Here is a 17,686-nt window from a genome sequence, read left to right as displayed (position 1 = left end):
AAATCTTCAGGTGGTACATAGGCACAAAAATTTCTGTTGCCTGTTTTACTGAAGGTAACATAGTGGAACAGTTTTACATCATATCACAAGGTGTGATTATTGCCTGTTTTGTTGCATGACTAGTACTGAGGTGAGTTAAATAGGGCTTCCAGCATTCAGCTCAGAATCTTCCCCTCTTGAAGGGAAAAAGTGAAAGAATGATGGAGGGGTAGACATGATGGAATTATTTGAATGACAATGATTAGTTAATAGTTACTCGTATTTCTATTTGTCCAGACACACTGAAATGATTTTTAAAAGAACGAGTGGTTAGAGCCAGAGGTCAGTAATAAGCAACACTGAAGGGAAAAAGGGTGAAATGCTTTTTTCCTTCACATCAGAGTAATTTACTTTAACTTGTGATGTCAGGAGAACAGCTCCCTTATTGTGTATTTGTTATTTTTCCTTTTCAGTTCCTCTGACCAAGTCAGAATTATTCTTAGACTTTTAAAATTACGTCCTTGTGCTTGAACTGAACTAAATCACAACAAAGTGGAAATTGAAATAGCCTTAAGCAAAAGTAAGAGTTATCCAGTAATTGTGCAGCAAAGATCTTCAGTGTTTGGCCATTGTGGTAGAAGAAATGAATCCATTTCATTGAGCTTCTGCTGTCAGCACTTGGTGGTTTTGCCCTGGTCTCCACATGGACAAATGTTGTGGTCCACCACACTAGATCTGTTTTCTATTTGTGCTACACTAAATGCTAGTTAGTAAATTTGCTTCTTGCTACACACACGTATATATATATTTATTTTTTTTTAACGTAGTTTTTAAGTATATAAACTTTTAAATCTTGAAACTTAAGTTTCCAGGATCCCATTAAATGTCTTTCATGATCTATAAGTCATGTTTGCTCTAATTTAAGCTCCTTGCTCTATCCCCTGTGGGCATGAAGAACACTTATTGCAACAACCTTTTACATAGTTGAAGACTGTTATCATATCTTTTCACAGTCTTCTCTTTTTTAGACTAAACAAACCAATTTCTTTCAGTAGAACATACTTTCTAGACTTCTGATCCCATTTGTTAAGCTTCTCTGTACTTTCTCTTTTGTGATTAAGTTAGGGTAAAAGAATGACATCCGCAAGTATAAAGAAAATATTTCAAGAATATAAGTACTTATGAGAGAATTGTGATCATTTGATCACAGAGGGTAAGAAAAGTCTTCAGACCTTTTAAAGTCATAGTTACCCAGTCTTGACGAACTAAGGTAATTTTTGACTTTTCTACTGGATTTGGAAGAGATCTCTATTTCTGCAGTTACATGTTCTCATTGAACATGTGTGGAATTTATGAAAATGAAAGTAATTTTTAGATTGAGAATAGGTACAAAAACATGCATTTACCTTGCAGATGATAATAATTTTAAATAATCTGTGATCAGATAGCTGGGAATGAATGCTACTTACGTGCAGGTATATTTATAGAAGAATACGTGGACTAAATATTATTGTATATATTTTTGATTTATTATATATAGAACATTGTATATATGCTCTGCATTCCTAAAATAAATGGGAAAAAATTCCTGTGATTCATATGATCAAACACTGTTGAGGTACACAGAACTTTTTTGTGTGAACAAAAATAACCAAAATGCTTTAAGCAAAGATTTTTGTTGTTTCAGCAAAGATAACTGTGCTACTTTGTTCTTTGCTAATCTGTATTTCTCAATAAATATAAAGATGCTGAGATAATAATTTCTGTACTTCTCATCAGAGATTTCATAAGAGAGTTGCTGTAATGAACCTTGATGTTCCTGTTAGACTGTATACAAGCATTCTACATTGTTCTTAATAGAACCACAGGAAAAAGTCAGGACAGACATGAAAAAACTCTATGTGGTAATGAATTACCTCTGTTATTCTCAGTGATATCTGAGGTATCTATATTTAACTGTGTAAGTATATACTGAAATTTTATGAAAACTCACATCTGCACTGAAACATACCTGAGGTGACAATGTTCACTTTTATCCAGGGGATCTGGAATGTTCCCAATAATATTTTGTGAATTTTAAGTGCTAAGGTGTTTTTCTTTGTTGTCAAGTAGTTAAAGCTTAAGATGTAACCTGAATTAGAAATTGCCTCAATATGTGCAAGTTTTCAGTTTTGTTTAAACAACAGATGGTTTGCTGAAAACCTGAACTGCATCCTGAAACTGCCTATATCAGTCTACTTTGTTAGTTTATGGCCCAAAAGGGATTTGGGACATTGTTTTGACAAACCTCAGTGCAGAGTGTTATTAATGTACAAGCTTTCATGGGAGAGAAAAGTCACAGGACACTAAGGATACCACGTTGCTTGGTAATAGGAGTGCTTTACTCTTCCCCCAGCATATGTAGCCTTCAGAATTGTGTTTGGTTGAGGGACTTGATTTCAGAAGCATAACAAGGAGCCACACCACAGCACACTGTTCTTCTCTCTTAAAATATTTATGAATTTTAGGACCAAGAAGGGCCATTAGATAAATAACTCTCTTCTCTGAATATGAACTTTATATGCTATCCATCTCCAAAGCTCAGTAACTTGATGGAGGTAAATATTTTAGAAGATGCCCAGATTCAAGATGCCCATGGGCTCAGGCATTTTCTTGAGCCATAATGATGGCTTATTCTAATGATTCATATGTCCTCCCATATGCTAAAAATCTACCAAGTTAATGTGTATTACTCTACCCCTTATGTGTCTTACTTTGGCTTTTACATCACTTTCATGAACCAGCCTTAGTAACTACTACTATCTTTCTCCTGTGGAAAGTTCTTAAAAATTAGGTCATCAAGTCATCAAATCACCTTGATATCTTAAGTGAACTAAAATGTTTCTCTCTCCTGCTGTATATCTTTCTATCTTCTGAATCCATTATCTTTGCACCTTTACTCATTCCCCCACACCCATAACAGCCTCTCTAAAATCTGGATGTCAGAATTGGATGATGTATTTCAACACGAGCCTTACAAATGCCATTTACAAATTAAAAATTCCCTTGTGACTCACACATTCTTTCTCCCTTCTAATTCTCTTGGTTTTTGGATGGCCACCAAGCCCTATGAGACAGGAAGGAATTACTCATACCACCTCTGACAAGCATCCAGCAAATGCCTACATATGGGTGTCTGCAAACCCCCAGAGGGAGCACAAGTGATTCAGAACAAATCAGGAGTAAATCCTTATGTTAAAGGGTGTCTTGATCCCAGAATTGCTCAAGCATTTTAGAAATCACCAATTCTATTTCCCCTTCATGAGCCTTTCTTATGTTTTTCAGGTGCATCCTCTCTGCTTTTGTTCACAGCTTTTGTTCATATCTGGGATATTTCATATATAGTCAGTTAAAAATTACTCCATGATGGAAGGCATTACCAGCACAGGTTGGCTTCTGAGAATGGATGAATTGCTGAGGAATTCCAGAGGTCTGCCTTGAATGTCTTGATCAGAGATATAATGGTCTCTAAAGTGCAGGAATTCTTGAAGCTGGGAAGTATTTTGCTTGTGTGCCTTGAACCTCGATTCTAATTAGCAGTTATGCCTTCTGACCATCAAGTAGGAGAGTTTTGGCAGTAGACTTCGAGTGTTATCAATTGTTTTTATTTGACAGTGATAGAGCTGTACTTAGTTGAAAGTATGTAATGTTGCAAGGGGTGGTAACGTATACATATTTTCATGTTTGAGAGAATTTTACTGGTAAAACATGCTAGTAAGTGAGTGTTTAGGTAATGGTGAAGTGCAGCAACTGCAATAGTGTCAGTCTGGGAGGTTTCTGAGATCTTCCCTTTAATTTTCCATTCTTGTCTTGTGTTTTGATGGTATTTTTGTAATCTGTTTTATAACAGCTCAGATCCTGCAGCCAAGAAGGCAGAAACTCCCTAATAAGACTGCTTGCACACTGGTACTATGAGCTGTCAGCCAAACTACAGAACAGGAACCTCAGTGAGTTTAGCAGGGTTAATCACAGCCAGTCAACAGGGGGCTGCAGATGGGCATCTGGCCTCAGGGTGGAAAACACATGGTTCCAGTTGGAGATGGCTGTTGGAAGTTTGAAGGCTGGAAAAGGTGGATTTGGAAATTCTATCTGGGTTTAGCTGTAGTTGGGACTGCTCTAACTGCTGGTGGTCAGCCAGGTTCTTCTGAAACTTCTTTTGAATTATTTTTGTACCTTTAGTAGTTTTTCTCCAGTGTTCCTTGAGATAAACACATGCTCTGATTGCATTTTTTTGGCTCCGATTGCATTCTCTAACATGAAATTTTAATTTCAGCTATGCAATTTATGGTGATCTCATGTCAGAAATTTGAGCGCTATTGAAAGGCAGTACTTCTTTTTTTTCTAGTAAGGCAGTTTTGAATGTGGTACTTTCCTAGGAAATTTTAAGTGCTGCATTCAGCATGGATGTGATAGTGGCTTAAGATGTTTGTATCCAGGATACTTCCTTATTTTTCAAGGCCTAAGCAAATCACAGAGCTGCAGTGGACCCTGAGCTCATCGTTCTGTCCTGTGATAGGATCAACCTCTACCAATTCCTTATATATGTTGATCTGCTTCTTAAAACTTATAGCTTGATCCAATGTTTTATTCTCCTTATCTTTGAAGGCTACTGGGAAATTTGAATCTCCCTGCCTGCAGGTTAAGGTCATCTCTTGTTTTCCTGAGAATCATGCCGGAAAAAAAGTGTTCTCTTTCTTTCTGCAACAACCTTTAAATCATGGAAGTTTGTTATCACACTTGAAAAAAAATTATTCTGTTTTACCTAACCTGAGGAAACAAGGTTTATTCAACATTTTTTTCATAGGTCTTGTTTTTTTGACTTCTAATCTTCTAGTTGTTCTGCTTTGGAGGTTCTCTACTTTATACTGTTTTCTTTTTTTCTTGAAGCATGATTTCCTTCAATATGATGTTTCACAAGTACTGAACAGAGTAATATGATTATCTTACAAACCCATCCATCACATGGTATCCATCACACTGTAATTTTTGCCTTATTTACAAAAACAGGATACTCTTCACTCATAATCAATGTGTGATGCAGAATAAAGTCAGGCATACTTTTCTGCAGAAGAAATAATTTCTTTTCCTAATTGTTTTGGGCATATGATTACTCCTGTTTTAATGCAGAGATTTTTACCAGTCCTTTGTACTTTGTGCTTTTGTTCTGTTGTTTTCCCATGTGCTACCTCCAGTTTGCCAAGGTAATTTGGAATTCTTATTCTGTACTCTCCTGCCATTTATTTCAGTCTGGCTAGCAGAGTAGTCTGGCCTTTCCTCTGTTCTTGTAATGCATAAAAATGTCATCTGCAAATGAATAACAATTAATAAAAGAAATACTCCAGATCACAACCCATTTGTGAGGAATACATATAACTGGATTCTGGACAGACACTATGGAGCCTTAACAGTATCAGCTTCCATTGTAACAGTGAACTCTGACAGTTCATCTCTGACACTGATTTTCTGAAGTCATCTGAACTATATATTCCTAGCTGACATATGATGTGCCAATGTAGGCAATATTGAAAACATTTGGGAAGTTGGGCAACACATTGCCAGAGAGTAGAGAACTGACTCTTATCTGATTTTTTAAATGATCATTTGTTTTTCCTCTGCCAAATCCAGAGCTCTTCCTGCTTCCTATATAGAATTCCTGGCTTTTATAAGCTGTTCTTAATGTACCCTGTATTATCACCTTTAATGTTGTTTTACTTCCTCTGGAATATGACCGTTGTGCAATATCAAGCAACAACAACAGAAAATTAAACATTGTTACACGTTTAATAAATATTATTACAAGTGTTTAGTGAATATTTTATCTAAAAACTCACAATACTTCTAGCTCAGGACTGAGACTTTCAGCAATTCAAAATATTCACCTGAGAAACAAAAGCACTTTACATTTAGAAACTACAAGAGAACATGCAATTTTTGTCTTGCAGGAAAGTGCTAAACTGTTCCACTTGCTTTTAGAGCATATGACAGATAACACAGCTCTTCCCATTCTAAAATGTGGCTAGAAATATGCAGGACAAGAGACTAAGATACCTCAGTTGACCCGTCTGATTATAAAATGGGTGACTCTTCATACAATAGAGCATGGATGATGTTAGGGTATGAGGGAGCAAGCCAAGGATCGTTGTGCTTTGCAGGAAAAAGTGGTACACAGGCAGAAAACAGTCTCTCTTTTTTTTTTTTTTTTTTTTTTTTTGTCAAAATACTGGTATCAAAGAGCAGTACAATAATTTAGCACACCAGCTGTTGCCTGTAGTGAGGTTTTAGTTTTACAGACTTCAGTGCAGAAAACTCAGTTCAAGAATCACCACACAGCTCCTTGAAAAATGTATCATAGCAGGAACCATGCAGGTACTGAAGATCCAATGTTATACCTGGAATAAAAATAGAGACTTACATTAATTTTTTTGATAAAATTTGATAGTATTTTGAGTGCATGAGAGTAATTTGCAATATTTTTAGCTTCTTAGGCTCTTTATAATAGTTGTGGGAGTTTTCTTTAGGAGAATTCTACTCCTTCCCATTCTGGCTCAAATAAAATGGGAAGCTAAAAATACAAGAGTTTCATTCAAAATCTATGGGAATAAGATGGCCATGACATGCCTATAACTCTCTCTGAAAATGCTTTTAGTCTCTGGAGAGATCATATTGAGATGGTTGTGAGTAATACATTGTGGGAGTTTTTCCCTTTAACACAGCTGTTGTTTTAATCATGTGCCAAGGACTTAAAACAATTGTGATTTATCAGCTAGGGAAACAGAAACTTGATGTCATACCCCTTGCCAGATTTTGTAAGATTGGATCAGTATTTTTGTCTATTTTTATTTGTCATGAGGAAAAAATAGCCTTTCTGTTTTGTTACGTTGTCTAAAATTAGAAAAATTGGATCAGGGTAAAAGTAAACTTTGCACATGGTATCACAATCCTGAAATAGTAGATGAAACACCAAATTAAATTTTAAGATAAGGCCAATAATAAAAACTTCAAAATTATTTGCTTGAGTAGAAAATATAATTTAATATTTATAGATTTATAAAGTTAAATAGTGTCTTTTTAAATTTATATCACTCTTTCTCAGTACATAAGTTCATGCATTATTATACTGGTGAGATGGCAGCAGGCTTGGTACCCTCATGCAGTGCACATTCTCCTTCCTTCATTTTTCCTGTTACTATATGGAAAGGTTTAAGAAGAGCTTGGTATCAGCCATTTGGCTGGAATTACCTGCCCATGTGGGCAGGTGCAGTTGTACCTAAGTGAAGACAAGAAGATTCCACTGGAAGGCAAACACGCCCTGTGAGCTCCATGACACGGCTGAAGGACATAACATGGAGCAGATATAAATTTTAACCTCTCCTCGTCTCCCATTCACCAGTGGTTCTGTGATTGATGTCTGTCAATGCTCTCAGGCATGTTGGGACTGTCCTGGGCAGGGCCAGGAGCTGGATTTGGTGATCCTTGCAGGTCCCTGCTAACTCAGGGTATTTCATAGTCTTTCCTTCTGAGGTATGCAGAAAAAGACGACTTCCTCACTGGATGGGAATGAAGTATATTTTACAGCCTTCTAGACTCTTTTCCTTACTGTCATGTTACTAATGTTTTGCTTGTTTAAAACCAGAAAGAAGATTATTCTTCTCAGCAGCACTGAGTAGTTGCTAAGAGAGCACAAATTCCAAATCCAGAGACCTTTTCTGAGAGTAATTAGGCTGTGAATTTGAGTATCTGTGCTTATAAAGGATTTAGACATAACCTTATGTTCTTCTGTGAAGCTGTTAGGAAAAAGTGTGATTTTAAAACCAATAAATGCAGTTTTATTGGGGCACTTTAACTTAAAGTTGGTGTTACTTTTTATTTTACATTCAACATTTGTTTTTACTGGGTAAGCCTATGTAATGTCCAAGTGCTTTTTTTTTTTTTTTTTCTTTTTAGTGTAATTTTTCCCAAGGTTTTGCTTTTCATTTTCAGTCTTGTTTGGCACCTTAAGGTGCTGATAAAGTCTACAATTTAGCTTTCCTTTCCTTCCTTTTTATCCCAGCTGTCATGTATGAAAATTTTGCTAATTTCACTCTCAGATCAGCATGTTTTCCCATCTCTTGAAGTCATGTTGATTAAAATAAACCAAAAATTATGATAAATATTAAATGCATTATCTTTTCCCTAGATTTACAGGAAATCTGAAAGGCTAAACAATGATACTTGCAATCTAAAGTATGCCCATCACACACAGATCTTTCTGTTTTTAGCAGCCAGATTTTTCATTCTTTATTCTGTGAAGTCAGTCAAGCACTTTGAGTGAACAGTATTGTCTAAGGTGCAGATCATGTGCATGAAAACAGACTAATTATGCTAACATTTAAATGGTAAATTCATGATAAAACTCTTCAAAAGGGAAAATATTATAATATGAATGTAGGAACTGTAGCTCTATTACAAATAGGATTATTTTATGTACTATTCTACAAGCCAAGTGTTTATTTCCAAACACTTGTGGTTTGCAGAAGTAAATACAGATTCATAGCCAAGGAGAAGGTTATCACCCACATAAGCATAGCAAAAATAGGATGGCTGCCCTAATGATATTGATTACACTTGATTTTTGGTTTTTGCATGCAATCACTTCTGTCACTTTTTTTTAAGCTTTGAACACTATAAAAATCAGCCAATCCAGCAAAGGTGGTTAGCATGATTTCAGCTTTGGCCTAATTGGGGTTTATCTGCTCATTTTAGAGATATCTAAATGATGGTCTGAATTATTTGCTGATTTCAAAGCCTGCACTCATTCACCATGTGAATTTACCTTTTAACTTCATCAGGAAGAAGATGAGCTATTCTTTCAAAGTACTTATTTGTTTTTAAAAAGAGTAATTAAAATTTTCCATCTTTATCTCATGGTATTTCCAAAATTGCCTAATGAACAAGGCAGGTGATTGAAGTCAGGCGCTACACTTGTTCGCTGCTGCTTAGTGTGATTCAATATAAGTGCATTTTCTTAAAAATAGGGCCTTTTTTTGGCTCTTTTTCTCTCTAGATACTGCATATGTGGTTGAAGTTCTTTTCTTTCTAACTTGATTTTTTTTATTTCCTTCCATGTGAAAGGTTTTGAACCAGATATAGAACAGTCTGTATCCTACCAGAGGAACTGAAAATTAAAGCGTTCTCTCATGCTGGGTTGAGATGGTGGTTCAGTTGTGCCTGTTTACTTCAGTGCTGGAGCAAAGCATATGGATACAGACTTTTTCAGTATTATTTTGTTCTATCCAGTAGACCTTAAAAATAATACTTCTGTCTATTTGAGACAGGGCATAGTCAGCTGTTCCCCTAGTAACAAGTTTATGGACTGGCTGCTTATTTTGATGAGATCCCAGTTATGCAGCATTAGAGAGCAGATGCTCCTGGTGTAATCTGATAGTAATTTTTACTCTATTTTCTAATTTGTAGTCAAGGATAGAGGATTTGATGAGACCAAGGCCTCTGTGAAACCTCCACCCTACTTTACCTCAAGCTGATCCCCTGACCTCAAAGAAAGAACAAACAGTTCTGCAGTAACTTTTTTTTTTAAATGTGTGTGCTGTACCTTAGTTATGTTCAGATGAATACAGAGCACCAATGAGATAGTTTTGAAGAGGCTTTTTCATCCTTGCTAACTTTTGTCAATGGTTGGCAAATAGTTTTATAGCAGATTTAAGCACACTTTTCTTAAGAGCAAATTGGAATAGATACTTTTTGGCACTAACAAATGCTAAAGAGAATAAGAAATGAGGAAGAGGAGCTCTGAAGGAGAAGATAGCAGTAACAATCTAGGTTTCAGCATGTGGTAATTTAAGAATTTGTCATGTCAGAAGGTTTTTGCACAAAGCAGTAGACATGCAGCTGGAATTAGTGACTGATTTATCCCTGAGGTACAATTAATTATTTGAGGATTTTTGCTTCTGTTCTATGTTGTTGTTTGTTTCTTTACTGGAACTGACTGTCACAGATAAAATCTTTTTAATTTCGTAAACCTCATTTTGTGCAGTCTATTGGTTAAACATCAGCACAGGCACACAAAACCAGATGGTGGTGTATTTCTCGGCCTGAGAGCAAGGAAGTCGAGGCACTTGTTCATATTAATAGATCCTCTTTTGTGGTTGCTTTAATTGTTCACTATTTCAATTAGTCTACAGAAGTTTTAATTTAAAGAATTTGCAAATCAATGTGTGGCATACAGATGTTAGTTTCCAAATCTGTATCAGCACTTTTACGAGAGGCTATGATGGTAACCCTACTTTTTTCCCCAAGATGTTATAGTAATTTTTGTCATGTCTGTGTATAGCTGTGTCCTTATTTCCCTCTGGTTTTACAGGGCACAATGACTACATGTGTCCTGCCACTAACCAGTGCACCATTGACAAGAACAGAAGGAAGAGTTGCCAGGCCTGCCGGCTGAGAAAATGCTACGAAGTGGGGATGATGAAAGGTGGTATGTACACAGCCATCATCAAATCTTCAGCATTGCTGTCTGCCTTCCTGCCTTTTAACTTCATTGGGCTGCTGGTATGGTTTCTAACTAAAGGAGGGAGGCACTGATTTTATTGAGTTGAAGTCTATTAAATCAAAATGATTTCATTAAATAAAAAGTTAAAAGCTCCAGAATATCATTTTATCTTGTTCAAATTTGCATGAAAAAATCAGAGGACCATTGATTTCAATAGAATTAGAATTCCTCTGGTATTATTTTTAACTCGGTGTTCTTTGGTCTTTCATGGTAGGCTTCAGATCCTGATGAATGAAATTTAACCCAAGATTTTTCAGCATTTTGCAGTTCAGCGGGAAGACCATTGGTAGTCTCAAATTAGTCCATATTAGATAAACTTCTGGATATGTAATTTTTGTTCTGTGCATACTGGAAGGGAAAGTTAATTTCTCTTTTCTGGTGCTGTACACGTATTTTAGATGTGAATTAATTTAACCCAACAGTATTAAAGGCTTAATCATTTTATAAGAACTGTGATTAATGCCACTTTCCTGGAAAATTTGTATTACTGATGGCTTGTTGTAGCCTGCTAAAAATTTCACATTGCTTGTATCAATGAAGAGTAATCAGTAGCTGTATGGAAACCTGTATCTATGGGAAAAAAGTAGCAAACTAGTAAGTGCACAGGACAGAAGGGATCCCATGTATTTTGTGTGTAAAGAGCTAGTTAGATTACAGACTGGTTCTTCCTTTCTTTGGCACACCTAATGCTTACTTATGCCACAGAAAGTCTGCTGCAAGAGAGAAAAGGAACTCATCATGTTTGTCCTTTCCTCAACAAATCATTTATAAGTCCAGCAAAGGTAGGCCAAGTCTGAGAATCTTAGGAGAAAAAGGGAAAGATTAAAGAAAAAATGATCAGTTGTTGCTGCACCTGAGATTGGATCTGCATTTTTCTCAACTCAAGGATTAGGAAAGAGCTGAGACTCATTTTATAATATCAATTTTGGGATGCAAGCAGGAGGAAGATGTAAAATCTGCTTTTTCTTCTAGAAGTTAAGACAATGGTTTATTTTTTTTCATTATATTTTATGAATTGATCTGAACATCCTGCTTTATATGGCTAGAACTTTTCAAAGGGTATGTAATTAATATCACAGGTATGATCCACAATAGATAGAAGTTCAAGAAAGTCACACTAAAACCAGAGAATACATACATGAGTATGATATGCAGATTTAGCTTTGACCTTTGTACACATGGCTGATCATAGCTAGGATTTATAATTATGCTTTATGTGGATGACATTGCATTTTTCATTTGGCACATTTACATCCAATTCCACTTGCGTGTATTTAATTAATGATCCACTCTGCCAGTGTTATGTTTCTCTTATGTCTTCTCTACGATGCAGGTTCTAATAGGTTTTTGACCATTCTATATGTAACTGTTTCACTCTCATAAAAACGGTGAAGATTTCTCAACCAGCATTGTTTTAGATTAAAGAAGTCTAAATGAAATACTGCAATTCTGTCCAATTTTTTTTTCAAATATAAATGTTCTGGAATCGTTATTTCATACAGTGCTTCTCACCTGAGAAAAGTCATCTGGATTTCATCCTTTCCTTTTCTTTTAATGCTTTTAATATTTTTATAGTCACTACAGGAACTGGCAGTTCAAAAATAGTCAGTGTTGTGGTGTTTTGTTTGTTAGTGTTTATTGTTTTGTTGCTGTTGTTTTTCTTCTTTTAAGAAACTAAACTCACAATTTATAAACAAGGAGAGCAGGATCAGCATAAATTGTATCTGCTCTTATAGTACTGCTAATAATGCATGAAGTTCATCACTGGTTCATAGGCAATAGTTTTAAAATATTTATTTTATGAAGTCTTGGAAAAAAATCTCAAGATCCCTCAATTACAAGTAATAAATTTGTCATGCCTGCAGATGACTTCAAGGGAGGTGAAGTTAATGTACATGAAATAAAAGATAAAAAGTTTTTCTGGAGTCATCATTGATCCCCTACTGGCCACATGAATGTGTGAGGAAGAAAAACCTTTCTAAGTTCTTCTAAATCTAAACCTAAACCCTTCTAAATCTAGATCTTTATAATTGTCACATTTCTCTCAGATGAAGATAAAGGTTAAGTAAATATTCTTATCATGCCATATGGCTTAACTTTAGGTGATCATGTTTACATGGTTTTAATTTTTAATATTTTTTTTTTCTGAGGAGAGCCGTGAAGATTTTCTTTTTTAATAGATAAAATGGAACTTCTCTTCAACATACTAAATAATGTAGCTCTGTGATTTGCTCACGATTCACAGTGTTCTCCAATAACTCCTAGTTCTTGTGATTGGATCTTTTAATTTAAAACATCAGTTTATGCTCATTTTGAAGGATTTGCCTTTTTTTTAAAGGCATTAATTCTATCATACGCTTGAATATTTGTTTGTGCCTTATTTCACTTTTATCTCTGTCTCCACAATTTGCTTATGATGATACAACCTTTAGATATAGTGGAAAACACTTGTAATCTTTCTTTCCCCCAAATGTAATTCCAGTTTTTATTCTACACTTGATTAGCTGAGGTTTCTCAATAAATTTTAAAATTTGCCAACTTTTGACTTTTATTTAAGTGATTTGAGTAATTTAAGTGATATGAGTAATAACTGATATTAAATATGGACTTTCAGTAAATATTGTGGAAGGTAGGCAAAATCTTCATTAAATGTCTCTGGTTAATTCTAAACATCTGATATAGAATATGGCTGCTGAAGTTTTCCTCACAGGTCACTTAATGCAGACTGAAAATGTTCATATATACTGTTTTTGGTAGAGTGGACACAACTGAAATGTGTTTTAGAGGCTTCATGCAGAAAAAAAATGCAGGCTTCAAGTGGTCCTTGAACTGTGTGGAAGGAACATTTACTGATGAGTTCCTCTTATGAGTTCCTGTGGAAATTTTATTGATTTTTTTTTTTTCTTCCCTGTTCTTCGGTCTTTTAAAAACTACTTTCAGGGCTGAAGAGTTTTTTTTTTTTTTTTTCTCTCTTGTGTTTGCAAGTGTTTCCTTCTGCATCTGTTACTGTGCTGCTTCAAGAGACAATTAGACTGCAAGAATCTCTGCTGATGCGGCAGGCATCTGAGGCGTAATTTAAAGCTGTTATATTTTGTCCAAATACTTCATTCTCTCTTTCTGAATAAACCCTTAAAATTATGTGTTATTAATTAGTCTGGGCTCTCCTGTTTGTACATGAGGATAAAGTGGGCACATTGAATAAGATCCTTGCCATGTCCCTTTTACTTCTCTTCTGTAGCATGGGGGAGAAGCCTTGTTTTTGTTTACAATCTCCTGATGCCTTCTTGAGGTTGGTTTCTGTCCTGGTTTGGGGAGTGTACTCCAACTTTCACATGATGCAGGGTGCCAGCTTTCAAATGGAGTTGTTACAGCAGCTGCAACCCTGAAGCTCCAACCATATGTAAAGTGCAGGTGACTCCTGTTCTGATACAGACCTAGTTTTCTGTTTCTCCATTGTTTTAAAAGCTTTCTGGTGACTTGGGCCCAAAGACCCTAATTTTATGAAACCAAAAGCACCTTGTTTTTTTGGTTTTTAATAATTATTTTCATAGTGTGGTAAGTGAATGAGTGCTTCTAGTAATTAGCAGCATGCTGCATTCTTCCCTTCTTTTCAATGTGTGACAAGACAGATTTATCTTTAATGCTGTGTGGAATAAGAGCAACAGGGTCTGAGTGGGATTCGTGGCTATGGCAAAAAAATGCCATAATGCTAAATGCCAGATACCTAAAGGAAAATCCATTATTTGCCTGATAGTCCATGTTTAACCACCCTGACACCTACATAAGTCTTTCCATTGTCGAATGCTGATGGCTTCCTAGCATCAAATCATAGGAAATGTGGCTATCAAGGATTTCAGTGCTCATGTGCTACATTCAGATGGTGAATTTGTATGTGACATGGGGTATTTACTGTCTTTGAACAGCCTGAAATCTCAGGCTGTAGAGAGAAGATTCTCTGTACTCTTTGTTGTGATAATGAAATTAGAGTGTTACAGCACATTTGAAGCCTATGTCCTGCAGTGTTACCCTCACAAATTGCCTGAGAATGCTTCAGAAATTACTGTGATACAGCCCAGGGAGTGAAACTCTCTGCTGGCTGTAACAGGGTGCTAAACCCACATGCCATTGGACTATAGACACTTTCATTAACTCCTAGAGACTGGAGTCTCTAGGCTTCAGTTTTTCTCTTACATTCTTTTGAAATGGTTTATCCACCTCTAAGCCAGTCTGGTTCAGTGCAACAGTCTTGCTGAAGTTTAAGATAAATTTTTACCAGGAAAATGAAAAAACACATTTTTTCATTCTGTCAGAGAAGGACCTTGCTGATTTTTGTCTTTAAATTGAGAGATCCGTACTTCCTTGCTGAATTCTATATTTATTCATGAAAAAAGGCTTATTATTCATGAAAAAGGGTTATTAAAATAATTCTCAAAAGCAGAAGTAAATTGATGTCTGATGCAACAACTGGATGGGCTCAAGGCCTTCTACATTTTCATGTACTTATCTTTTAATTAACTATTATATTTAAAAGAGAAATTAGTGAATGAAAGGAAATGGATTGTGGATGTGGAATGATTCTGGTTTGTTCAAGGAGAACCTCAATGGTGCTTATTAGACATACTGTTCTGTACTCAGCCAAATAGCTGTAGGTGGGGACTGATAAATGTGTGAGGAAATGTACTCTTTAAAGTTGGAACTGTTGGGCCAAAAGCATGTACTTGTGCACATTTGAAGCAAAGTTTTGTGAGTTTACAGCAGTTTTATGGGAAAATAAGGTGGAAATGAAATCAGATTTTTTTGTGAAGTATTTTTTCTCCTCTTTGCACACATGCAAAGGGGATCACTGCCATTAAATTGTCACAAAGTACAATACGCCTGTGTTCTGCCCCCAAAATTAGAAAGAGAGACGGTAATTGTGAACACCTTCGCCAAAGATGATTTATCTTCTTATTCCACTACATAAAATGATCTGTGCTAGAAGGAAATCTAGGAAGTCTTTTGTTGAGCCACCTGCTCAAAGCAGATTCAGCAGTGAATTTATACATAGTTAAGACCTTTCACAGCCAGGTGTAAACAGGATAAAATGGGACAAATTGTGTTATGCTTAGTTATATGCTATAACTGGATATGTAAAAAAAAAATTAATGAAGAATTGATGCAGAATTTTTAATGTTTAACTCTTGAACATTTGTTTGAAATTGTAAAGCTGATTGTAGTTGTATATTAGTTTACATTGGATTTTTGGCCTTTTCATACTTTTTCATTACTTGAGTAATTCCTAGAGTACCAGAGCTGTAGAGTGCTCAATAGGGGCTTTTTATAAGATAATTTAGTGGTAGGACAAAGGCTAATGGCTTCAGACTGGAAGAGGGTAAGTTTGGATGAGAAAATTCTTTTCTCTGAAGGTGGTGGAGAGACACTGGAACAAGTTGCTCAGAAACATTGCCCTATCCCTGGAAATGTTCAAGGCCTGCTTGGATGGGGCTCTGAGCAACCTGGTCTAATGAAAAGTGTCTTTGACCATGGCAAGGAGATTGGAACTAGATGATCTTTTAGATCCTCTCCAACCCCAAACTGTCCATGATTCTGATTGTGTGCTTCTGGCTCTTCTCTTGGTTACACATTTATAGTTCAGTTCTAGCACTCAGTCCTGGTACCAGGCCAAATACCTCCAATACTCAATTTCTAAAATGTAGCAATTAAAATTTCTTGCTGTTTTTGAGATTTATACCAATAGACTCATTGTCCTAAAATGACCGGCTTTCCCAAATCACGGTTGATGTAAAGGTAGAGAATGTTCCTCAAAAGGTTTTCTTGTGATCCCTGAAATGTCTAAAGGCTCATTGTAAATATTGTCTAGGAATGGGGCCGTTGCCATACTTACTGTAACCAAAACTTGGTATGAGTTTATCAGGAGTGCCAACACTGAAAGGGATTCATTTGAATGATGGATTAATTGAACTTCTCTTGTTTCACTTATACATGTCCTGAGATGCTCTTTAGGTGCGTTATGTGCTATGACTCCCAAAGACTGAATACAAAAATACAGATTAGGATGAATCATGCCTTGCACCTTCATCTTTAATTTAATAGATCATTGTTTCTCAAACTGTGCATTATGAATAGTCATTAGAGACCCCAAATGACATTTGCCTGCTTTTTAACAGCTATTTTTTGTAGTCTTTAAGACTTTACATGAAAGACCAGTTTTGTGATCTGCATTTTAGTCAGTAGGATTTCTGGGGCACTGAGATATGTAGTGTGACTTGGTCAGTGAGTAAGGGGCCAGGAGTTGAACCAGAATATCGGAATCTAAACCCCCACTGTGACCTCTCTCTCCCTCTGTCTCCAATAGAAGGGGATCCTGATTATAGAGGAGAAATCAGCCCCAGTTTGGAAAAAGATAAGAGATATTTTTTTGAAAAAAACTCACATAAACAGATTATTTTTTTACTCAGGAGGAGGAGTCAAAAAGACTGTAACATCCAGGTGCACAGACTGAACACAAATCTGTTACTTATTTATAGTACTGAGTATCTAGATATCCTTGTCAGAAATCAGGCTGTTAAGCACTGTCACTTGGGGCGGTTCTGTTTGAGATTAGACATTAAATTCTGATTAATCTTTTTAGAAGATTTCAGACAATGTTTCTCATTTAAACTAATTGTCAACCCACCTGGGTTTTCAGCACAATTTACATCACTGTTTCATTTTCTGAAAGAGAAATGGGAATGAAATAAGGGGCTGATTGTCTGAATCATATTCAAAAGAAGGATTTATTAGGCTATAAAATTTGAATTTGGAAAGCGGTGTTACTTTTCTGTGACCAAATAACGTATTTATGTAGAGAGATTCAAGCAGAAAAGTTCCCAAAAATCTCAAAAGTCTTCAAAATCACCTTGGGTGGACCACCGTGCTAAGATACATTACAATATTAGAACCTACACTGCAGTCAGAGCTTTAGCAATCTCTGTCTGTTATAAATCTATCAGGAATGAAAATATGTTATTGACTTTTGCTTATGTACAGCAGCTACAGTGACCTTATGTTTGAAAGGAAGCTGTAGGATTCTGTTTTATTGCAAATGAAGCATTGTAAAGCTGTTGGATTCAGCAGAGG

General features: G+C 35.9%; 1 protein-coding gene across 1 annotated transcript in view; it reads left to right on the top strand.

The window, feature by feature from the left end:
* The window catches only part of ESR1 (estrogen receptor 1), a 113,794-nt gene that overhangs the window by 41,860 nt on the left and 54,248 nt on the right, over positions 1-17,686 (top strand). Inside the window, exon 4 of the mRNA XM_059468496.1 lies at positions 10,376-10,492. Within this exon, the coding sequence (XP_059324479.1) occupies positions 10,376-10,492 (117 nt within the window). The remainder of the gene's footprint in view (positions 1-10,375; positions 10,493-17,686) is intronic.

The sequence above is a fragment of the Ammospiza nelsoni genome, chromosome 3 (assembly GCF_027579445.1).
Source record: "Ammospiza nelsoni isolate bAmmNel1 chromosome 3, bAmmNel1.pri, whole genome shotgun sequence".
NCBI lineage: Eukaryota > Metazoa > Chordata > Aves > Passeriformes > Passerellidae > Ammospiza > Ammospiza nelsoni.
Note: the sequence above shows the minus strand (reverse complement) of the source record. Positions and strands in the feature narration are given on the sequence as shown.